The sequence below is a fragment of the Trachypithecus francoisi genome, unplaced genomic scaffold (genome assembly GCF_009764315.1).
Source record: "Trachypithecus francoisi isolate TF-2019V2 unplaced genomic scaffold, Tfra_2.0 Lachesis_group12, whole genome shotgun sequence".
NCBI lineage: Eukaryota > Metazoa > Chordata > Mammalia > Primates > Cercopithecidae > Trachypithecus > Trachypithecus francoisi.
This window is the reverse complement of record NW_022681457.1, coordinates 100,056,067-100,082,014: the sequence shown is the minus strand read 5'-3', so window position 1 is coordinate 100,082,014 and position 25,948 is coordinate 100,056,067. Positions and strand designations below refer to the sequence as shown.

General features: G+C 40.7%; 1 protein-coding gene across 1 annotated transcript in view; it reads left to right on the top strand.

Annotated features, from left to right (window-relative positions):
* Positions 1-25,948, top strand: part of CLIC4 (chloride intracellular channel 4) — a 101,386-nt gene that overhangs the window by 40,089 nt on the left and 35,349 nt on the right. The window contains exon 2 of the mRNA XM_033227770.1: positions 17,682-17,791. Coding sequence (XP_033083661.1) covers positions 17,682-17,791 — 110 coding nt within the window. The remainder of the gene's footprint in view (positions 1-17,681; positions 17,792-25,948) is intronic.

Sequence of the window (25,948 nt, the reverse complement as noted above, 5' to 3'; positions counted from 1 at the left end):
TTGCACTCCAGCCTGGGCAACAAGAGTGAAACTCCATCTCAAAAAAAAAAAGAAATTGAAAGGACAAGTAACTGAACTCTTCTTCTTTTTTTTTTTTTTTGAGACAGAGTCTCACTGTGTCACCCAGGCTGGAGTGCAGTGGCACAGTCTCGGCTCACTGCAACTGCTGTCTCCCCGGTTCAAGCGATTATCCTGCCTCAGCCTCCCGAGTAGCTGGGACTACAGGCCCATGCCACCATGCCGGGCAAATTTTTGTATTTTTTTTTTAGTAGAGACTGGGTTTCACCATATTGGCCGGGCTGATTTTGAACTCTTGACCTCGTGATCAGCCTTCCTTGGCCTCCCACAATGCTGGGATTACAGGCGTGAGCCACCGCGCCCAGCAAGGTAACTGAATTCTTGTAGTGAGACTTGAGCTTGACCTGAAGCACGATGTGGCAGTGAACATTTCAGTAGAGGTTAATGTGATTGTAGTCACATATACGGGTCCAGATTTATGTGGCCTTATTGTACAGGACGAACGGGACTGGGGGTGGAGCGGTGCTGTGGGTCCTCAAGGACATCAGTGGGGAAGTCATTCTAGGAAAGGAGGATGGAGAACTTTGTAAGACCTATTTTTTTTTTTTTTTTTTTAAAGACGGAGTCTCATACTGTCGCACAGGCTGAAGTGCAGTGGCGCGATCTCAGCTCCCTGCAACCTCTGCCTCCCCACTTCAAGGGATTCTCCTGCCTCAGCCTCCCAAGTAGCTGGGATTACAGGCATCTGCCACCATGCCCAGCTAATTTTTTGTATTTTTAGTAGAGATGGGGTTTTACTATGTTGACCGGGCTGGTCCCAAACTCCTGATCTCATGTTCCGCCCGCCTCTCCCTCCCAAAGTGCTGGGATTACAGGCATGAGCCACTGTGCCGGGACTTGTAAGACCTAGTTTTTAAAGACTATTGTACACTTTATGGTTTTTATTTTTAATGAAAGTATTATATTAGGTAATTTATCATAATTTGGTCATTTACCAAAAGAAACAGCAACAGATAACCTTTGAAAACTACTGGAAGGTGAAGCATCTCTCCCATTCAACATTTGAATGACTTCAATTCACAGTGACTTAGGCTGAAGCAAGAGAACATCAAATGTACTGTTATAAGCTGAACTACTAACTCAGAGGAGGAGCCACTGGCAAGCCCATAAAACTGAAACTCACAAAACCACAATTTATCGGGAGAAGTTTATGTCACTTTTGAGAAAATGTTAAACTGGTGCTTTTTAAATTGTAGTAAGGTTGTGGGGTATATTTTGAGTTTCATTGTATTCTAAATTGAAATTTTGTACTTTTACGGTATTCCGAAATTCTTAAATGATTCAGATTAGACTTGGAACACTATCGGTAATGCAAAGGCAGAAACCATTTCTTCTCTTATTCATCACCAGATAGATCTCTGGCGTTTAGTGTAGGTCCTCACACGGCTGGTGAATGAATTTTAAAAAAGCTTTTAATTTTAAAAGATTGATATCTATCTGCCCTTGAAGATAATATATAAATGACACACAATAAAATGAGCTATAATATAGTTAGAAACTATTAGGACTGAAGTGGAAACTAGAGTAATAATTTAAAAAACACTTTATTTGGAAATAATTTCATACTTACAAGTTACAAGCATAAGAGGCCGGATACAGTAGCTCTTTAATCTCACCGCTTTCGGAGGCTGAGGCAGGAGGATTGCTTGAGGCTAGGAGTTCAAGACTAACCTGGACAACAGAGCAAAACTCTGTCTCTACAAAAAATTAAAAAATTACCCAGGCATAGTAGTGTTTTTCTGTACTCCTAGCTACTGCGGAGGCTGTGGTGGGAGGATCACTACAGCCTGGAGAGTTCAAGGCTGCAGTGAGCTATGATGGCACCACTACATTCCAGTCTGGGCAGCAGAGCAAGACCCTGTCTCAAAAAAAAACCCAACAAAACAAAAACAAAAACAAAACAGTTGAAAGGATTCTCTTTACCCAGGTTTACCTATTGTTAACATTTTACTCTATTTGCTTTATTATTTGCTCTTTCTCTCATAAGTTGCATACATTGTGGCATTTTATCCCCAAATACTTCAGTGTGGATTCCCTAAGAGTAGGGATGTATCTTGTGTATGTAATGTTGTTACATTACAGTTAAAACTTCAATAAATTAATATCTCTCCCCACCTGCCTTTTCCAGAAAACTAAGAGCCAAAGAGGTTAAGTGACTTGCCCTATGGTTAGATAGGTTCTAAATGGAAAATCCAGCCTACTCTGCTAGTCGAGTATTAGCCCTGGTCCCTAACATCACAACAGAATCTTTTTTTTTTTTTTTTTCCCCTCTGACATGCCAAATTATTTCGTAGTATAATACAGTAATAAAAATTTGTGGCTGGTCACGGTGGCTCACGCCTGTAATCCTACAGGCGGATCGCCTGAGGTCAGGAGTTCGAGACCAGCCTGGGCAACATAGGAAAACCTCGTCTTTACTAAAAATAAAAAAGATTAGCCTGGTGTGGTGGCGCCTGCCTGTAGTCCCAGTTACTCGGGAGGCTGAGGCAGGAGAATCACTTGAACCCAGTGGGCGGAGGTTGCAGTGAGCCGAGATTGCACCACTGCACTCTAACCTGGGTGACAGTGCAAGACTCTGTTTCAAAAAAAAAAAAAAAAAAAAACATTTGTAATTATCTTCTGAGCCATATATAACCATCCAATAGCACTTCATCTATAAAGGACTTTGGATCACCAGAATTGTCCTTGACATTATATTTGGCTTAGTTTGAGTTTGTCAAAGTTTAAGATATGATAGTGTGGAGGAAATAGACTGTTATTTACCAAATTTGACTCTGTCAAACAGTGACCAGTTACTGGCCTACAGAGAGCTGAGTCCAAAAGGCATCATGAGGAATTCAAAGTTTAAGTTTAACCATGGGGCAAACTTCTTCATTCCAGTTTTGATTTTTTTTTTTTTTTTTTTTTTTTTGAGATGGAGTCTTGCTCTGTCGCCCAGGCTGGAATACAGCAGTATGATCTTGGCTCACTGTAGCCTCTTCCTCCCAGGTTAAAGCAGTTATCTTGCCTCAGCCTCCTGAGTAGCTGGGACTACAGGCACCCACCACCACGCCTGGCTAATTTTTGTATTTTTAGTAGAGACAGGGTTTCACCCTATTGGCCAGGCTGGTCTCGAACTCCTGACCTTGTGATCCACTCACCTCGGCCTCCCTAGGTGCTTGGATTACAGGCATGAGCCACTGTGCCCGCCCTTTTTTTTTTTTAAACGTGTTTTTCTTCTGTCAATATGTGAATGTTTATGAAAATATGGTCTATGCACCAAATACATCCAAATTAGAATTACTTGAAGTACTTATTAAAAATTATAGATTCCTGGGCCCCACCACAGACATACAGAATCAGAGTATCTGGAAGTGGGACCTGGTAACCTACATTTTAAACTTTTTCCTCTCTCTCTCTCATGTAGACTGGAGTGCAGTGGCATGAGTGGCTCACTGCAGCCTTGATCTCCTGGGCTCAAGTGATTCTCCTACCTCAGCCTCCCGAGTAGCTGGGATCACGGGCATGTGCCACCATGCTCATCTAACTTTTGTATTTTTTGTAGGGATAGTGTTTCACCATGTTGCCCAGGCTGGTGTTGAACTTCTGGGCTCAAGCGATCTGCCTGCCTCGGTCTCCCTAAGTGCTGGGATGACAGATGTGAGCCACCTTGCCCAGTCTTTAAACCCACTTTGAGAGTTTTTGTGTATCCTACTTTTACATACTTCTGTTACATAGATTTTATCTTTTATTTAATTTTATTTTTTGTTATGATACAGGCAATGAGTAAGATTTTATCTTCAGAGTTTTTCCACATTCATTCTTTAACTTGTGTTTTACTCTATTTTCATGTTTTTGATGGGAGGGTTTTTGTTTGCTTGCTTTTTTAAAATGAAAGATTCATGTCCGTATTACAAATACCAAAAAGTATGAAAAGGTATATAACAAACAACTCTCCCAACCCTGTTCCTTGAGTGTTATGCTAATCTAAGCCCTTTATATGTATGAACTCATTCCGTTCTCCCAACTGTCCAGTGAGGTTATTATTCCCATTTTATAGAGAAGGAAAACAGGCCCAGTTGTTCAGTCACTTAGGTAGGCAGTAGTGGAGTTGTCTGAGAGTCTGGCTCTAAATTAGTGATCTTAGCCACCGTTCTCTGCTGAGCAAGAGGATATCAGGATTAACTAGATTAATACATGCGAAGAGCTTGTTTTGGATGAGCAGAGAGATTTGTCTTCAATAAGGTAAATGTTCCATGTGAATGAACTCTTAATAGTCTGTCCTAGAGTTTCATCTAGCCCTGGTAATTGGGCATCCTGATGTAATTTCAAGCTAATCATTTCCTCTCTAAATTGTACAAGCTTTTATCTGAAGAGCAGATTTCATGAATTGGTGATTCTGAGTAAGGAAATGGTAGAAATGGTAGCAACCAAAGTCTTTGCAGTATCTTCTGCTTAACTGTTTTATTTACATAGAAAGAGCTTGGACACATAGTAATTCTTCCATTACATATCATTTGACTTTATTTATTGAGTTTGTTCTGTGACATGGTTATGGCCAGGAAACAATAATATAATCTTTGCATGGCCAGAGATTTTTGATATGTTAAAGAATATCTTGACCGGGCGCTGTGGCTCACACCTGTAATTCCAGCACTTTGGGAGGCCAAGACGGGCGGATCACGAGGTCAGGAGATCAAGACCATCCTGGCTAACACGGTGAAACCCCATCTCTACTAAAAATACAAAAAATTACCCAGGCATTGGTGGCGGGCGTCTGTAGTCCCAGGTACTCGGGAGGCTGAGGCTGGAGAATGGCATGAACCCGGGAGGTGGGAGCTTGCAGTGAGCCAAGATCGTGCCACTGCACTCCAGCGACAGAGTGAGACTCTGTCTAAAAAAAAAAAAAAAAAGAATATATTTGCTTTTTTCTATTTAGTGAACTGTTTAAACTTTATGTAGACTTATTATTTTTTTTAAAGCATCGGACCATAATCTATGTCAGTTGGAATAATTTAATGTAGAAGATATTTAGATTTTTTCCCCCTTCTCTCCTTGTTTTCTGAAAGAAGAAAGCAATCTAGGGATTCTAACCACTAAGTGCTTGAACTGAAGAATCTGTTGTTAGGCCTTGAGTTCTTTGCATGGAGTATCTTTAGGTCAAGTAACATTTTAAAAACTCTTACCATGTGCCAGGAACTGTGTGTATCCTAACTTACTTGATCCCCACAATAACATGGTATATAGTAAGTCAGGTTTCACAGATGTTAAGTCACTTACTGAAGATTACACAGCTAACGAAGTAGGGAAGTCAGGATTCAAACCTAGGTATGTATGATTCTAAACTGTGGTTTCCCACATGCTCTGCAGCCCCTGTAGAAGAACAGCTTATAAAACCTCTAGACTCCAAACTTGGTTCTAGCATGTGTTTAGCAAAAATTCTGAAGAAATAGACCGGGCGCGGTGGCTCACACCTGTAATCCCAGCACTTTGGGAGGCTGAGGTAGGCGGATCATGAGTTCAGGAGTTTGAGACCAGCCTGGCCAAGATGGTGAAACACCCGTCTCTACTGAAGATACAAAAATTAGCTGGACCTGGTGGCAGGTGCCTATAATCCCAGCTACTCAGGAGGCTGAGGCAGGAGAATTGCTTGAACCCGGAAGTCAGAGGTTGCAGTGAGCTGAGATCGCGCCATTTCACTCCAGCCTGTGTGACAGAGAGAGACTACAACTCAAAAAAAAAAAAAAACGGAAGAAATAGGTAATAGAAGCCAGGTGACTTTGCTCATTTATCACATTGTTTTGTGACTTTTAAGTTAGTCTAAATCAAAGCAACCATTTTGTGTATTCAGACAGCTAATTTAGATAGAATTCATACTAAAGGTAAACGGGGTATTAAAGTTTTAAAGTTCATTCTTTAATAACACATTGCTCTATACACTCCCCAGAAAATATGTTGAGGAAAATAATTTAATAAAAGTTGCTTTCAGGTCCTTACTTCTCTCTCTCTTCCTCCAGTCATCACCACTGCTTACTCTCAGTTCCATAAACAAAAATAAAGAGAAGAATGAAGTTAAAGCTTTTCTTCTTAGGTGTTTAAAAATCTGACTATTCTAAAGACTGATTAAACTGGGTTTTCTAAGTGAGCAGTTCCTTAATGTTGACTTAGTAAAACATTAAAATATTTGGCATCTGCCATTGACCCCTATTCTGCAATATAGGAGTTAATCCAGCAGTTTCTGATTAAATACCAGTATTATGCAATTCAAGAATTACCACAGAGGTGTGAAGGGAAGAGGGTGAGGCTAGTGAGGAATACCCAGACAGCAAGGTAAAGAAAATACTCCTTTTATAAGAATAAAACCCAAATGAATACTAAGACTCTATCTAGAGATTCATGGTTATTTCTGTCAGTGGGATTAAGTTTTCTCTTTAATTATTCGAGTTTAAAAAATTATTTTTATTTTTATTTCTATTTTTATATTTATTTATTTATTTATTTTGAGATGGAGTCTTGCTCTGTCGCCCAGGCTGGAGTGCAGTGGCGCTATCTTGACTCACTGCAAGCTCCGCCTCCCAGGTTCACGCCATTCTCCTGCCTCAGCCTCCTGAGTAGCTGGGACTACAGGCGCCCACCACCAGGCCCAGCTAGTTTTTTGTATTTTTAGTAGAGACAGTGTTTCACCGTGTTAGCTAGGATGGTCTCGATCTCCTGACCTCATGATCCGCCCGCCTCAAGCCTCCCAAAGTGCTGGGATTACAGGCGTGAGCCACGGCGCCCAGCCAATTATTTTTATTTTTATTTTCTGGAGACGGGGGTCTCACTCTGTCACCCAGGCTAGAGTGCAGTGGTGTGATCATGGTTCACTGCAGCCTCGACCTCCCAGGCTCAAGTGATCCTCCTGCCTCAGCATCCTGAGTAGCCTAGGACCACAGGCATGAGCCACCACACCTGGCTAATTTTTAAAAATGTTTTGTGGTGATCAGATCTCACTATGTGTTTCTCAGACTGGTTTTCTAATTTTTAAGAAAACATAATAGACATATATGTTTTTGTAACATGAAATCATAACTTTATGTAATCCAAGCCGGGTGCAGTGGCTCACGCCTGTAATTCCAGCACTTTGGGAGGCTGAGGTGGGCGGATCACAAGGTCAAGAGTTTGAGACCAGCCTGGCCAACATGGTGAAACCCCGTCTCTACTAAGAGACCAAAACAAAACAAACCTGTGTAATCCAAATTAAAATCTTCTTTAGTATGTATATATTTATATTTATGATCTGTATGCATATATTTAAAAAACAACTTATTGGATATAATTCATATACAATATAATTCACCCTTTTAAAATATACAATTCAGTGGTTTTTAGTATATTCACAGAGTTGTGCAACCATTACCAGTGTCTAATTTTTTTTTTTTTTGAGATAGAGTCTCACTTTGTCACCTAGGCTGGAGTGCAGTGGCACAATCTCTGCTCAGTGCAAGCTCCGCCTCCTGTGTTCACACCATTCTCCTGCCTCAGCCTCACGAGTAGCTGGGACTACAGGCACCTGCCACCACGCCGGGCTTATTTTTGTTTTTTGTATATTTAGTAGAGACGGGGTTTCACTGTGCTAGCCAGGATGGTCTCGATCTCCTGACCTCGTGATCCACCTGCTTCGGCCTCCCAAAGTGCTGGGATTATAGGTGTGAGTCGCCGCGCCCAGCCCATTTTTTTTTGGGGGGGGCAGAGACGGAGGCTTGCTCTGTTGCCTGGGCTGGAGTGCAGTGGCATGATCTCGGCTCACTGTAACCTCCGTCTCCTGAGTTCAAGTGATTCTCCTCCCTCAGCTTCCCAAGTAGCTGGGACTACAGGCATGCACCACCACGCTCAGCTAATTTTTGTATTTTTAGTAGAGATGGGATTTCACCATGTTGGTCAGGCTGGTCTCGAACTCCTGACCTCATGATCCACCTGCCTGGGCCTCCCAAAGTACTGGAATTACAGGCATGAGCCACTGTGCCTGGCCAATTTTTGTATTTTTTAGTAGAAATGGGGTTTCACTATATATTGGCCAGGCTGATCTTGAACTCCTGACCTCAAGTGATCCACCTGCCTTGGCCTCCCAAAGTGCTGGGATTACAGATGTTAGCCACCATGCCCGGCCACCAGGGTCCAATTTTAAAACATTTTCATCACCTCAAAAAGAAACCATGTACCCATTAGCAGTCACTCCTCTTCTCCATCCTCAGTTCTCGGCAGCAAATAGTCTACTGTCTGTATGAATTTGCCTATTTGGATATTTCATATAAATGGAATCATATACATTTATTCTATATATAAATCATATACATTCCCCCTGGAATCCACGGGGGATTGGTTCCAGGACTCCTCTGTGGATGCAGAAGTCCGTTATAGTTGTCCCTGTATCTGCAGGTTCTGCATCTATGGATACGATATGTGGTCTTTTGTTCCTTTCACTTAGTTTATTCAAGTTATAGCATGTGTCCACACTTCATTGCTTTTAATTATGAAATAATGTTCCACTGTATGGATATGTCACATGTTATGCATTTTTAATTTTGCTTTTAAATCTAATACTTCTGAGAGACTTCTCAGAAGTACTCTGGGAATATAGAATTTTCTGCTTTTTTGCCTCCTATATTCCTGACTTGGAGCTAAAGAAGCCAGCAACCTGGACTGAGAAAAAAAATTCCAACAAAATCCTGCTGCCTCTTGCCTAAGAACCAGGGAAGGGGCAGCCTAAACAAGACCACAGACTTAGATAATTACTGCTCTACTGTAAACACTGCAGAAAAAGCTGTGGCTCCATCTTCACGCATGCCAGCAAAGGCTGAATGGGTGGCCTAGACTTCCATCCTCTGTTGGTGGTCTATAAATTTAACAAATCTTTTACTGATGGGCTTGGGTGGTCTCTAGTGTTTTGCTATTACAAACAATAAGGCCTCAGTATTCCTCTGTTATATCTTTGGACATCTGTATGACTGTTTCTATAGAATAAATTTCTAGATGTAAAATTATTGGGACAGTAGCATCCAGTGAGGCCTTCAGGAATGGCAGTTAGATGGATGATCTCAAAACGTGGAAATAGGCTGGGCGTGGAGGCTCACGCCTGTAATCTCAGCGCTTTGGGAGACCGAGGTGGGCGGATCACCTGAGGTCAGGAGTTCAAGGCCAGCCTGGCCAACACGGTAAAACCCTGTCTCTACTAAAAATAGATACTAGTGTATCCCTCCACTAGTGAATGGGAGCTGCAACTCCCATTCCCCCACCCCAGCAGTAATAAGGAGCCTCCTCACTGTGGTTGCTGGCTTTTTTGGTTCCAAGGCTGAGATGTATAAGGCAAAAAACTAAGAAGCTCACTACCATCTAAAATTCTGTCTTTCTGGAAGCAGAAGTCTCTCAGAAGTATTAAATTTATTTATTTATTTTTCTTTTCCTTTAAATCACATTCTGAAAGCAAGAAGTATTAAATCTAAAAAATGGGGCTGGGCACGGTGGCTCACACCTGTAATCCCAGCACTTTGGGAGGCCAAGGCAGGCGGATTACCTGAGGTCAGGCATTTGAGACCAGCCTGGCCAACATGGTGAAACCCCGTCTCTACTAAAAATACAAAAATTAGCCAAGTGTGCTGGTGCACGCCTGTAATTGCAGCCACTCAGGAGACTGGGGCAGGAGAATCACTTGAACCTGGGAGGCAGAGGTTGTAGTGAGCCAAGATCGCGCCACTGCACTCCAGCCTGGGTGACAGAGCGAGACTCTGTCTCAAAAGAAATAATAATAAAAAAATAAAAATGAGATAACCCAGTGGAGCACTTGGACTTCTGTCTCCACCTGGTTATAACAAAGCAGTACCATTTCCCTTCTCCTTTTCCCTCCACGGAAATGTCTGGCCAACATGGTGAAATGAGTATATCTCCCTGATACACTAGTGGAGGTGGCCTCATTACCACTGGTTGATGTTCAAAGTCCTGACTCTGTTAGACAACCTCTGATCCCACCCCAGGGGCAGGGGCCTGGCAGGGTTTGAAGGCCCTAGTTTCCTCCCTGGCCATCTCTGACAGTATTCTGGCAGAGACATTACAGCCTCCAGAGGATTGGTTACATTAAGTTGGAATAAAATATATAAACTATAAAAACAAGTTACATATAGTGTGATCACATTTTTCAAGGAATAAAGTAGTATGGGCCGGGCATGGTGGCTCACACCTGTAATCCCAGCACTTTGGGAGGACAAGATGGGAGGATAACTTGAGGCCAGGAGTTTGAGACCAGCCTGGGCAACATAGTTAGACCCTGTCTCTATTAAAAGAAAAATAGTAGTATGTACATAGAAAATAAAAATGTAGAAGAATAAGTAGCAAATTAGTGGTTCAAGGGTAAGAGAACTCTGACTTTCTCTAGTGCTTCAGTTTTTATTTATTTTTAAAACAATGAATATAACTGTTAGAAGCAGTGAAAAGTATTTTTTAAAGGCATACTTTTCTCAGATGCTATCGTTAGATACCTATATGTTAATTTCTATGGTTACTAATAAAAAACTGGGTGTAGAATAAACATATCCTGGCTCCCAGTGTAGGATGCTTTCCATTGTATCACAATGCCCTCAGTCAGCTGTAGCAATGGGCTGTATTCAGTGTAGTTCAAACTAAACAGGGTAATTTTGATTCTATAACTTTGTTGAAATTGAATTTTATATTTAACTTGGATTAAAGGAGAAAGTTTTTGACTTGTAGAATTCTAGAAATTTGAATTTTTCGCCAGGCCCAGTGGCTCACACCTGTAATCCCAGGACTTTGGAAGGCTGAGGTGGGTGGATCACTTAAGGTCAGGAGTTCAAGACCAGCCTGGCAACATGGTGAAACCCCGTCTCTAATAAAAATACAAAAAATTAGGCCAGGCGGCATGGCTCATGCTTGTATTCCTAGCACTTTGGGAGGCCGAGGCGGGCGGATCACCTGAGGTCAGGAGTTTGAGACCAGCCTGGCCGACATGGTGAAACACTGTCTCTAATAAAAATACAAAGATCAGCCAGATGTGGTTGTGGGTGCCTGTAATCCGAGTTACTCAGGAGGTTGAGGCAGGAGAATCACTTCAACCTGGGAGGCAGAGGTTGCAGTGACCGAGATCATACCATTGCACTCCACCCTGGGTGACAAGACTGAAACTCCATCTCAAAAAATGAATAAATAAGCCAGGCATGGTGGTGGCTTATTTATTATTTATTATTACTCCCAGCTGCTCAGGAGGCTGAGGCAGGAGAATCGCCTGGGAGGCGAGGTTGCAGTGAGCTGAGATCACACCACTGTACTCCAGCCTGGGCAACAGAGCGAGACTCCATCTAATTAAAAAAAAAAAATTGAATTTTTCCACAGTTTTACTATATATATATAAATTATACATATATATATATATGGATGTATGTGTGTGTATATGTGTGTGTGTGTGTGTGTGTGTGTGTATATATTTGAATAGTGACAGGGTCTTGCTCTGTTACCCAAGCTAGAATGCAGTGCTATAATCATGGCTCAATGCAGTCTTGAACTCCTGGGCTCCAGTGATCCTCCCACCTCAGCCGTCTGAATAACTGGGACTACAGGAGAGTGCCACCACGGTGGCTAATTTTCTAATTTTTTTGGTGACGATGGGGTTTTGCTTGGTTGCCCAGGCTGATCTCCAACTCCTGGCATCAAGTGATCCTCCTGCTTTGCTTTGGACTTCCAAAGTGTTGGGATTATGGGCGGGAACCATTGTGCGTGGCCTTTTGTATACTTTTAAAAATTTCAAAAATAAAATAAAAATAAATATTTCATCTGACTAGTAGCTCCCAATTTTCTGATGCTATTAAAACTTTGGAAAAAGTTGTTCATAGTCATAATGACGTTTCTTATTTGACTTGTCATTAGTGGTTAGTAAAGAAGGTACTTTGTTTTAAAGAATACACATTTATTTATGTGTGCATGAAGGAAAGTGCTTATTAGGAGTATGAGATGTGTAACAAGCTTCTGATATACCAGAAACAAAAGTAAATTGGGAAAATTTGCTAGAAAATTATAGAGAAAGGAGACAGTCATCTGTGAAAGGAAAGGGGCATTTGTGTCCTGACCAGGTCTTCATGAACTGTTGTGTATTCTGAGATTCTTTTGCCCATGCTCAAGGACTGGCTCTGCAGACCACTGTAGGAGATTATGTATGGTGACTGCTCTGTAGCCAGTCCCCATTCATCTTTAGCCTGCTTTTAGTTTAACATGTTTCTAAGTTCCTACATGTAATATCTTTATTATGTCTCCTTTACCAACTTAATGATTTTAACACTGCTTTGACAGGCAGCTTGGGAAATTTTAGTGAATTTTATAGATTAAGTGGAGGAGGATAAAGACCTTGAGTCAGACTAGTTCTTTGTCTACCAAACTACGGTTTTTTTTTTTTTTTCCCCCAGTAAATCTCAAATTTGGATTATCAAGCTAATTGGAAAGGTAATGTATTAACATTTTCTTGTCTGTAGTAAATTTGCTTCTGTGTTATCAGTTTTCCATGCTATTAATGGTCAGTATCATCAGAAAGGCAACTTCGGACACCACTTTGTTATATAGTACGATGATTTAGTGCTGTAAATTGACTTGGGTTCTGAGAACCAAATATCATCCTAACCTTCCCACACCAGTGTTTCTTAATGTATCCAGCAGGCAGGTGCCTTACTTTGAAATCTCCTTGAGTGCCTATAACAAAATAAGGCTTCCTGGGCCCCAACCCAGGAGTTCTGCTGAATCAGAATCTCTAGATATGAGGCCCTGGGGTCTTCATTTTAAATGTTTTCCTTAGGTTATTTGTAATCACAATAAAATTTAAGAACTAGGCCTTTTTTAGGAAGTACATTTTTGTACAAAGTTTATGTAGTATTAGGAATTAATATGATTCATTCTGCCCTCAAATTCTGTGTATATTTTGTTACTGATAAAGAATAATCGGAATTTTTTTTTTTTTTAACCAAGTTCTGTTGTTAACTGTCCCATGCTATCTGATTAGGTTTCTAGAATCCTCACTATAAGCCCATGTTTTTTTGTTTTTGTTTTTGTTTTTTAAAGTCCCTTTACCTCTCCATTAGTTTAGGAATTAATGACTTTTTACTGATATAGCATTTTACTGAAATGCTTCTGAATTTTTTGAGAGTTACTTTAGGGTAATAAACAGTACTTTCACCAGCATCTTTGAATGACTTATTGGAGAGTTATTTCTGGCACTCTCCATAGACGTCATAGTCAACAGGCTGTGTTGATCTCTAGCAATGTCAGAACGTTCTCTTCCAGCATTCCAGCTCTCTGTCCTTCCCATCTCTCCTTTTCCTTCAGCCCATCTTTCCTTTTTAAACTTGGGGCTGATTCCATGTCTTGCTATCATGAATAGTGCTGCAGTGAACAGACGTATGCATGTGTCTTTATGGTAGAATGATTTATATTCCTCAGGGTATATACCCAGTAATGGGATTGCTGAGTCGAATGATAGTTCTGTTTTTAGCTCTTTGAGGAATTATCACACTGTTTTCCACAATAGTTTAACTAATTTACACTCCCACCAGCAGTGTATAGTGTTCCCTTTTCTCTACAACCTTGCCAGCATCTGTTATTTTTTGACTTTTTAAAAATAGCCATTCTGGTGTGAGATGGGACCTCATTGTGGTTTTGATTTGTTTTTCTCTAATGATCAATGGTATTGAGCTTTTTTTCATATGCTTGTTGGCTGCATGTATGTCTTCTTTTGAAAAGTGTCTGTTCATGTCCATTGCCCACTTTTTAATAGGGTTGTTTGTTTTTTACTTGTAATTTTGCTTAAGTTCCTTATGGATGCTGGATATTAGACCTTTGTCAGATGCATATTTTGCAAATATTTTCTTCCATTCTGTAGGCTGTCTGTTTACTCCGTTGATAGTTTCTTCTGCTATGCGGAAACTCTTTATTAGATCCTGTTTGTCAACTTTCATTGCAATTGTTTTTGGCATCTTCGTCATGAAATCTTTGCCAGTTCCTATGTCCAGAATGGCACTGACTAGGTTGTCTTCCAGGGTTTTTATAGTTTTGGATTTTACATTTAAGTCTTTAATCCATCTTGAGTTGATTTTTGTGTATGGTGTAAGGAAGGGTTCCAGTTTTAATCTTCTGCCTATGGTTAGCCAGTTATCCCAGCACTATTTATTGAATATGGAGTCTTTGACGTCACTTGTTTTTGTCAGCTTTGTCAAAGATCAGATGGTTGTAGGTGTGTGGCCTTATTTCTGGGCTCTACTTGAGGGTGGAGGATGAGAGGAGGGAGAGGATCGGAAAAAATAACTATTTGGCGCTAGGCTTTATACCTGGGTGATGAAATAATCCGTACAACAAACCCCGTGACATGAGTTCACCTATGTAACAAACCTGCACATAACATCCCTGAACCTAAAATAAAAGTTTAAAAAAAAAAAAAAAAAAAAAACACCTTGGGGCACACATGATGGGACTAAAAAAGATTTGTACCATTCTGATTTTTAGGAAAATCTACCTCGTCATTGCCATTCATTAAGTAGGATTAGAAATAGATTATTATAAATATATCTTTTGTTATTTTCTTGCTCCCTGTAGGAATGTGTGCAACAGGATATGGGCCGGGTGTGGTGGTGCATGCCTGTAGCCTCAGCTACTGGGGAGGCTGAGGCAGGAGGATTTCTTAAGTCCACTAATTTGAAACTGCAGTTTGCTGTGATTGTGCCTGTGAGTAACCACTGCACACCAGCCTGGGCAACATAGTAAGATCCTATCTCTAATTGAAAAACAAAACAGGCCGGGTGCGGTGGCTCAAGCCTGTAATCCCAGCACTTTGGGAGGCCGAGACGGGCGGATCACGAGGTCAGGAGATCGAGACTATCCTGGCTAACATGGTGAAACCCCGTCTCTACTAAAAAATACAAAAAACTAGCCGGGCGAGGTGGCAGGCGCCTGTAGTCCCAGCTTACTCGGGAGGCTGAGGCAGGAGAATGGCGTAAACCCGGGAGGCAGAGCTTGCAGTGAGCTGAGATCCGGCCACTACACTCCAGCCTGGGCGACAGAGCGAGACTCCGTCTCAAAAAAAAAAAAAAAAAAAAAAAAAAAAAGAAAAGAAAAACAAAACAAGGTATAGGATATTTATTTTTATCTTTGAAATGGAGTCTCACTTTGTCACCCAGGCTGGAGTGCAGTGGCACGATCTCGGCTCACCGAAACCTCCACCTCCCAGGTTTAGGCGATTCTCCTATCTCAGCCCCCTGGAGTAGCTGGGATTATAGGCGTGTGCCACCACGCCCGGCTAATTTTTGTCCTTTTTGTAGAGATGGAGTTTCACCATGTTGGTCAGGCTGGTCTCAAACTCCTGACCTTGTGATCTGCCCACCTCAGCCTCCCAAAGTGCTGGGATTGCAGGAGTGAGCCACTGCGCTCAGCCAGGATATGGGATATTTATAATGAATTTTTTTGGAGGCAGGCACACCTACAAGTTTCCCTTTTTACTTTGCCTTATTAAGAATACTGTCTGATATAATGAAAAATGATTTTTACATTTCATAAAACCCATAACAGACTTTGCCTTTGCCCGGAGGCAAGGATTTATGTACCCACTAGGAATTACTGTTCTGTCCAACATAGTTGCCATTAGTCATTCGTGGCTATTTGAATTATGAAAACGTATTATGTTTGGCTGGGCACGGTGGCTCACACCTATAATCCCAACACTTTGGGAGGCCAAGGTAGGCGGATCACGAGGTCAGGAGTTTGAGACCAGCCTGACCAACATGGTGAAACCCTGTCTCTACTAAAAATACAAAAATTAGTTGGACGTGGTGGCGCACTCCTGTAATCCCAGCTATTCAGGAGGCTGAGGTAGAAGAATCACTTGAGCCTGGGAGGCAGAGGCTGCAGTGAGCCGAGATCGTGCCACTGCACTCCAGCCTGGGTACAGAGCGAGATTCCGTCTCAAAAAAAAAAAAAGTTTATGTTTTAAATTATAAATTATAGTCAGGTGCTGCATATGCCAGTGTCTCAAAAGATTGTAATTTGCTTTTATTTTTTATTTTTGAGACGGGGTCTTGCTCTTTTGCCAGGCTGGAGTGCCGTGGCATGATGTCGGCTCACTATAACTTCTACCTCCCAGGTTCAAGCGATTCTCCTACCTCAGCCTCCCAAGTAGCTGGGACTACAGGCGCACACCACCACATCTGGCTAATTTTTTGTATTTTGGTAGAGATGGGGTTTCACTATGTTAGCCAGGCTGGTCTTGAACTCCTGACCTCAGGCGATCTGCCCGCCTTGGCCTCCAAAAGTGCTGGGATTACAAGCATGAGCCACTGTGCCCAGCTTATAATTCATATTTTTATTATACCTTTTCTATGTTTAGATGTGTCTAGATGTACAGATACTTACCATTATATTCCATTTGCCTACAGTATTCAGTACAGTAACGTCCTGTACACGTTTGTAGCCTAGGAGCACTAGGCTATACCATGTAGACAAGATGTGTAGTAGGCTATATCATCTAGGTTTGTGTAAGCATACCTTGTGATGCTTGTAAAATGCCAAAATCGCCTAACAGCACATTTCTCAGAATGTGTCCCTATCAGTAAGTGATGCATGACTATAATTTAAAATAAATGAAACAAAAAAATTCAGTTCACTTGAACTAGCCCCATTTTAAGTACTCCCTAGCCACATGTTGCTAATGGCTACCATATTGGACATTGGCAATATGGATCATCTCCATCATGCATTAAGTTCTCTTGGGCAGTAGTATACTAGACTGGTCATTTTTATTATTTATTTATTTGTTTATTTATTTTTGAGACAGAGTATCTCTCTGTCACCCAGGCTGGAGTACAGTGGTGTGATCTCAGTTCACTGCAACCTCCGTGTCCCGGGTTCAAGTGATTCTCCTGCCTCAGCCTCCCAAGTAGCTGGGACTACAGGCACCCGCTACCACACCCAGCTAATTTTTGTATTTTTAGTAGAGACGGGTTTCACCATACTGGCCAGGCTGGACTCAAACTCCTGACCTTGTGATCCTCCTGCCTTGGCCTCCCAAAGTGCTGGAATTACAGGCCTGTGCCACCACGCCTGGCCCTAGACTGATCATTTTTAAGAAAAGAAAGAGGCTAGTGCTAGCTGGGTGCAGTGGCTTATGCCTGTAATCCCAGCACTTTGGGAGGCTGAGGCAGGTAGTTCACTTGAGTCCAGGCGTTCAAGACCAACCTGGATAACGTGGTGAAACCCTATCTCTACTAAAAATATTAAAAATTAGCCAGGATGGTGGTACGTGCCTGTAGCCCCCAGCTACTTGAGAGGCTAAGATGGGAGGATTGCTTGAGCCTGGGAGGTTAAGGTTGCAGTGAGCTGAGATCGCACCACTGCACTCCAGCCTGGGTGACAGAAGGAGACCCTGTCTCAAAAAAAGAAAAAAAAATGGCTAATGAAAAGACAAAATAATAAAGACCCAAATTTCTACTCTTCCTTCCACAATGTAACTTTTCCTGGCTTCTTGTACTCTTGATTAAAATTCAGAAAAAGTCATGTCATGTTGAGTATCATCACTTTGACCTTGTTTTTTAATGTTTAATTCTGTTTTCCAGGCTGGCAGTGATGGTGAAAGCATAGGGAACTGCCCCTTTTCCCAGAGGCTCTTCATGATTCTTTGGCTCAAAGGAGTTGTATTTAGTGTGACGACTGTTGACCTGAAAAGGTAAGACATGGTCGCAGTTTGCAGTCAACTTAAGCTGAACTTTCTTTTCGGTTTGATCCTATTTTCACCTTGATGGCATGTATTCTCTAAAGGAAATATATTGTATTAAAGTTCTGCTGGTTTTGGGACAAACTTAACTTGTATATAACTATTTTGGACAAGTCACTCTGTCAGTATACTGCATGTGGTACTCAATCTTTTTTAGGAACTTTTGTATGTTTACCTTAAATTTCATGAGCAGCACCAGGAGCCAAGTGTTAGTGTGGATCCAGTGAAATCCTTGACTTCTTTTTTCCAGTGTAAACATGGAGTCATGAAGAACTTTCTAAGCAGACATCATCTTGGCCCCAAATGTGTTAAACATGTGACCTATATAATCTGGATCTTTAAAGACAAGGATTTTTAGGAGGTTGAATACCATTGTTGTCAATTTCATTTAATTTACTTTTCAGGGAATAGCAATAATTTTCTATAGCATGATTTTAATCATATTTGTTTAAATGTATTGTAAAATAAGAGCAATTATCTGTGGCCCCATGTCTGTTCTTGCTAAGTGAAGAGTTGTTTGCAGCTTTCTCTCCTGGATGACTTTATGGCTTATTTTCCATAGTGGAGAGGGCTGAGAAGAGCCATGATGAATAGAAAGCTCTGTTTTATTCAGGAATGTGTATTCTAACCTTTAGCAAACAGGTCTGAGGTGAAGAACATTGATACATCCCCTTCCCCAAAAGATTTAAATCAAGAGTTAAGAATAGTTATATTAATGGAAAAATCTAGGATTTGGCAGTGGATTCCTCTAGATGCAAGTGTCACAACATGATTTGCTATTATACTTGTTTTTAAAACTATTAGTCTGTTCTCACATTGCTATAAAGAACTACCCGAGACTGGGTAAATCATAAAGAAAAGAGGTTTAATTGACTTACAGTTCTGCAGGTTGTACAGGAAACATGACTGGGGAGGCCTCAGGAGACTTACAATTATGACAGAAGGCAAAGGGGAAGCAGACACGTCTTTCATGGCCAGAGAAGGAAGAAGAGAGAAGGGGGAGGAGTTACACATTTTTAAACAAACAGATCTTATGAGAACTCACTCACTGTCACAGGAACAGCAAGGGAAGTCTGCCCTTGTGATCCAGTCACCTCCCAGAAGGCCCCTCTTCCAACATTGAAGATTACAATTTGATACGAGATTTGGGCAAGGACACAAATTTAAACTGTATTATATATCAAGTCATGAACAGTGTCCAGAAAAAAATATTGACAGCTTATCACTTGATAAAGTGGAAGAATTCATGTATGTCACCCTTCTGAGCGTCATATGGTGATAGTTACCCGATAGCTATAATTCCATTCCCAGTTCTAGGTTAGTGTACTCAGATTCCTATCATTCCCTTAAAATATATTTTTACTTACTGCTGGTGCATATATTTGAAATTTTACAGACTTTAAAATTTATTGAAAATAAACCATACGGCCGGGCGCGGTGGCTCAAGCCTGTAATCCCAGCACTTTGGGAGGCCGAGACGGGCGGATCACGAGGTCAGGAGTTCGAGACCATCCTGGCTAACACGGTGAAACCCCGTCTCTACTAAAAAATACAAAAAGCTAGCCGGGCGAGGTGGCTGGCGCCTGTAGTCCCAGCTACTCGGGAGGCTGAGGCAGGAGAATGGCGTGAACCCAGGAGGCGGAGCTTGCAGTGAGCTGAGATCCGGCCACTGCACTCCAGTCCCGGTGACAGAGCGAGACTCCGTCTCAAAAAAAAAAAAAAAAAAAAAAAAGAAAATAAACCATAAAGTCATCTAGGAACCCCTTTAGTTATGTATATAAATGTAGAAATAAGACTTTGGGAATAGTGAGTTAAAACTACAAGCTCTTGGGAAGACATTACCTTATTCATGTTGGACAGAGATGTTGTAAGAATGAAATAAATCATGTAGTTACCCTTCTATTACTGTTTTTTTATACATGTATACACAAAGGAAGTTTCCCAATATAACTCCTAAAAACAGACTGGGCCACGAGGCACACACCCTTACTGTGTCCTAAAATACATGAATTTCGCCTATTCCATTTTTGGCTTGGAGCCAGTGAGTTGACTGCCATGCTTTGAAAAAGCCCTCATTGAATAGTTTAATACAGTGCTTTAATTGTGATACATATCAGTAATAGCGCCATAAATGATGGGAATCTGGGTCAGAAAAGGAAGTAAACCCATTATAGCTATTTCAGAGTTGTCTGTTACTTTTCATTTGCAGACTTTTTAAAGGCATTATTCCTATAGGTTGATTGATATTTGCAGATTTGTATATATATGTTTATGTGTATATGTGGAAATATGTGTAAGTGTATATGTTTAAGTGTATATGTTAAGTGTTTATATATAAAAAGTGGTGCATGGGAGGTAGGCATTCAGGGCCTTATAATTAGAAAATATCAAAGAAGATATATGTTTATTACCTAGAACTTTATGTAAAATCAACAGTAGAGAGCACTTGAAATTGAAGCATATATTTTTTGGTCTTCTTTAGCAATCATAGGTCTCCAGTAAATCTAAAAAATGCCTCTTAGGGCAACTAAAACTATACAAGTAGTACATGATAATGAGTCTTTACCATCCCTACCCCCTAGTCATCAACTTCCCCTTCAGAGAGATAATTTATTTTAGGTTTAGTCTTTATTCTCTCAAATCTTTTCCTTTTTTCTTTTTCTTTCTTTCTTTTTTTTTTTTGAGACAGAGTCTGCCTCTGTCACCGAGGCTGGAGTGCAATGGCATGATCACGGCTTACTTTGTAGCCTTGAGCTCCTGGGCTCGAGTAATCCTCCAGCCTCAGCCTCCCAAGTAGCTAGGACTACAGGCATTTACTACCACAGCTGGCTAATTTTTTATTCTTAAGAGACAGAGTCGGCCTGGCGTGGTGGCTCAAGCCTGTAATCCCAGCACTTTGGGAGGCCGAGATGGGCGGATCACGAGGTCAGGAGATCGAGACCATCCTGGCTAACACGGTGAAACCCCATCTCTACTAAAAAAAAAAAACTAGCCGGGCGAGGTGGCGGGCGCCTGTAGTCCCAGCTACTTGGGAGGCTGAGACAGGAGAATGGCGTAAACCCGGGAGGCGGAGCTTGCAGTGAGCTGAGATCTGGCCACTGCACTCCAGCCTGGGCGACAGAGCGAGACTCCGTCTCAACAACAACAACAACAAAAAAAAAAAAAAAAAAAAAAAAAGAGAGTCACCCTGTGTTACCCAGGCTGGTCTTGAACTCCTGGGCTCAAGCAGTTCTCTGACCTTGGCCTCCCAAAGTGCTGGGATTACAGATTTTAGCCATTGTGCCTGGCCTCGTCCAGATCTTTTCTATGGGTTTACACACTTATAGTCGTAAACAAAAGTTTAAAGAGAAGGTACCTCAAGAAAGTGAACATTGGTTCAAAAAAAAAAAAAAACCCACCAGTATATATGAAAGCTATCATAGAGGAATAAAACATCCCTGTAGTACTTTTCATAATATATTCTTTATCTTAAAACATTAAATGTGACTCTTTTTAGAAATTTGTGGGGGAGAAAGTGCCTATAGTGCTTATTTTCCTGCTTTTCCTGGTAATTGCCTAATATCTTGGTGAGAAGTACTGACTCCAGAATAAACCAGTGGAGAACAATAGAACTCCTCTGAGAGTTACTAAGCAGCTTACTCTATGATTTGAAAAAAATGATTGTTACGTGACATTTCATCCATAAGAACAAGCCCGTTTCTAGTTCTGGCACTGTATGACATGTTCTCTTTGAATCTCAGTTGGCATTAATGGCTATGCTGGTAGTATTCATGTGTCCCTTGTGAGGCTTTGAACAATCTCCCATTACTTGCCTGTCAGAGCAGCCTTAGTGCTTTGGTGGGAGTCATTTCCAAACCTAATTTTCTGTTCATATTGCAATTTAAAGAACGTTTAGATAAGAAAAGTGCCCAGGCTTCACAAAGAATTTCGATTTACATAAACGATTTGAACAAAAGCTTCAGATAATATAAGTGAAAATATTAAAATTGAGGGTAGAGTTAAGGATGTTCTGGCATGTCATCAGTTGGGAAACAACCATGGCATAGTATAGAAAATTTCAGGAGTGAGACCTGGCTGCGTATGAGAGAGCTTTATCACTGATTTCACTGGGACCTTGGGCAAGCTGCCTCGTCTTCTTTGGAGTCGGTCACCTTATGTTTAAATTCAGGAAAAAAGAAGGGAAAAAAACTTCACTTTTGTAATAGTTTAAAATGTTACAATGGAATTATTAAACTGATAGTTCTGCATATCTTAAAAGGCAGTTAAAAACTCAGAAGAAAATCTGATTCCCAAATAGACTCTTCAGGTAGTTTTATTTTCATGATCATGTCTCTGTGGTTCCACCTTTCTGAAAACAGTCTTCAGTAACTTGAGAAATCAGTTCAGTTTCCATGATCTTCAGTAGCAGCAGCATGAATGACACATGCCAAGAGACTAAATGGAATGAAACAGGCCTGTCTTTCAGAGAGATCATCTATTTCCTGCTGCTGGCCAGACAGGAAAGTCAGACTCCATTTTTCCCCTTTGTAAAGTTGACTTGAGCTGTGTGAAGCACTTGTTAGAACAGTCCAATTCAAGATAATTGTGCTTTATGACTACATTCACAATCACATGTGTACCCAGTGTGTGTGTGTGTGTGAATGTGTGTGGGTTGAGGGGGTGTGTGTGGGTGGGTGGGTGGGGATATGTGTGTGTGTGTGATTGAGAGACGAGGGAGACATAGACACACAGAGAGGGAGTACTTTGTTGCTATGTCTTTATGTTCTTTTTCAAGACGATTTCAAAGAAGATACATCCTGTTGAGGCTGCTAAGAGCTGAATTAATAGAGTTATTAGTGAATTTTTTTTAAACCTGTTATCAGTATACACTTTACTTCTAAACTGTTATTAAGATGTTAAAAATTATAGAATCTATATTTGGGCTGGGCAAAGTGGCTCCCTCTTGTAATCCCAGCACTTTGAGAGGCCAGGGCAGGCGATCACTTGAGGTCAGGAGTTCAAAACCAGCATGGCCAATGTGGTGAAATCTTGTCTCTACTAAAAATACGAAAATCAGCTGGGCATGGTGGTGAGTGCCTGTAGTCCCAGCTACTCGGGAGGCTGACGCAGGAGAATCGCTTGAATCCGGAAGGCAGAGGCTGCAGTGAACTGAAAACACGTCACTGCACTCTAGCCTGGGCAACAGAGTGAGACTCCATCTCAAAAACAAAAACAAAGGAATTATGGAATCTATATTTGAAATCTTTTCATGGGTGCTATTTTTTTTTGAAGTATTCCTCCACATATTGACATTAAAAGTAGACAAATTAACAATAATCCAAATCAGTAAAATTCTTTAACTGGTTGAACTGGGACAAAGACAAATTCTTAGTGACAAAGAGTCTTGGTGTGTTTGTTTTGTTGAGTCCATGATTAATTCATTCAATTAGTGACTTGACTCTCAGTCAAACCAGAATATAGCAAATGTAGTATAAAGAATAATTAATAGTAGTAAAGCGTTCTGAAACAAATAATTCTGATTCGATGGTGTTAACTTTTGTGAGGTTTTTTGTTGTTGTTGTATGTTTATATAGTGTCCAGTAGTCTCTTTGGTATGTGTGAATTAATTTTATGCCTTGAAAATCTGCACCTTCAAAGGAACTCAATTTTTTTTTATTATTCTCTTTCTGGAGAAAAAAGGAGCTCAATTTAAAAGATAAGGCCTACATACCTAGTACTTTTTTCTTCATTGGGCAAGTCGACTTGTTACAGATAGGTCATCTTCAAGAGCCAGCTCTAGTGTCCTATAGCTATGCTGCACTCGTTTCATACCGAGCAGCTGGAACTAAGTCACCAGCCCAGCTTCCTCCAGCTGTTGCAAGTGTACTGAATTATATTTTAATAGAAATTAAGCCACTCAAGTCTCTGAAAACATTAGCTCCTATAGGATTCCTCCTTTTCATTCCTTTCTTTTCCTTTCGGTTTTGTTTTTATTTCCTTTTCTTCATCTAGAAAGAAAATGGGAAACAACAGAATAATTTATTTCATCTGAAAGACTACCATGACAAGTGCGGGTAAAAATAATAAACCCCAAAACACGAGAATATTTGCACCCTGTTGCAAGGCATGAGTTCTGTGCACTTTGCTCTTGATGTCACGAAAGGGAAATATTTGAATGAGTTTTAATCAAGTGTTGAAGATTTACTGAAGGCCTTTTTGGAAGTAAATCAAAGATGTCTTGAAATTTTTAGCCATTACCTATCGGCTCAGTTTCATTTATCTCAAACTGCAATTCTTACAGTGTTACGTTTCTGTGAAACATCTGTAAAATGAGCCTTTGTGGGTCAAACAGAACACCCGAGGCCTGAGAGTGCCAGGTGAGAACTGCAGGTTGAAGAATTTTAGATTCTGTTTGGTTGATATATAGCTTGTGAGTGAATCAGATTACTATTTAGAACTTGTCCATTTATTTGAAGTCTACTAACACGTTTGGAGGCACTAAAGTTTCTTCTCAAATTCTTCCCTTGCAATCAAGACCTGCCATGGTTGTCTGCCACCTCAACAGTGAATCCTAGAAAATAGTTTTATCGCTTTATTTATTTAAAAAAAAAAATACACGTGTATATATATGTATATATAGCCTTTCAACTGAAACAAGATAGACTATTCACTAATCACAAATATGAATGGAAAATTGGTAATCATATGCCCTTTTAAACTTTCCTTGGTTGCATATACAACTCTAAATTAATCAGACTTTGTTTATTACCAATCAATAATGCTAGGTAACCATTTATGAACCATCAGCTCTATTAAAATGAAAACTGCCAATCTTATTTCCTGCATAATGCTTTGTTAATGTGATACTAAAAGTGGTAATGACTTTCATTTGCATACTTTTAGTTCACTTTCACGGGCCTTATTTGATTTAATCTTTATAGACAAAGCAGATCTTATAAAAGAGGAAATCTACACCCAAAGAGGTTGTAATTTACTTAGTCATGAAGCTGGTAAGTGGCAGAGCTTTTCTATTTGGGACTTCAAGCCAGTCCTTTTTATTCAGCCTTGGTTCTTCTTTCTCTGATATGCTAACCTTCTCCCTCTCCCAATAAATATTTTTATTTGGGAGCTGGGTACAGTGGCACGCTCCTTAGTCCCAGCTACTCGCAGCTGAGGATCACTTGAGCCCAGGAGTTTGAGGACAGCCTGGGCAACATAGCAAGAGAGGGAGACCCCTATCTCTGAAAAAAGTTGAATAAAAATTTTAAAAAATTAAGAATCTTTTTGTTTAGAGAGCTTAAAAACTTTCATAATTAATTATAGAAGTAATAGGTGTTATTTATTTTATCCCACATACCCTACCCGACCTCTACCCTCTTTGGGTTTTTGTTTTTTTTTTTAAAGCATTGAGTCAGTGCTGCAAAAGAAATAGCACTCGAATATAAAATTTTCTTTTTAATTCTTAGCAAGGCAGGTTACTTATATGGAAGGGTGCACTCTTACAGATGGAGCAATGGTGAGCGCACACTTGGACGAGGGAGGGGAAGGGGTTCTTATCCCTGATGCACGTGGCCCCTGCTGCTGTGTCCTTCCCCTACTGGCTAGGGTTAGACCGCACAGGCTAAACTAATTCTGATTGGCTAATTTAAAGAGAGTGACCGGGTGAGTGGTTTGGCCGGAAACGTGGTTGTGACGGAGCAGGTAATCGGAATGAGTCAGGGTGGAGCAGGTAATCGAAAATGGTTGCTTTACTAGGAAGTTAAGTTTGAAAGTAGAAGGGGAAGCATTGAACATACTGACATATTGATTCTTTGAAAAGAAATTTAGAACTCATATCTAACAAGACCTTTTCCCCCTTTATCTAATCTACCCTGTTCTTAAAAAAACTACTTGTGAAAAACAGACTTATATTATTAACTTACACTTAGGCATTGAATTGACTGTTCATTGGATATGTTTTATGACTTTGGAGTGAGAAAATCGTTTTCCAGGTAATCACAATTTATATACGACCAGATTAAAAAACAAGTCTTTTTTTTTTTTTTTTTTGAGACGGAGTTTCGCTCTTTTTTATTGCCCAGGCTGGAATGCAATGGCGGGATCTCAGCTCACTGCAACCTCTGCTTCTCG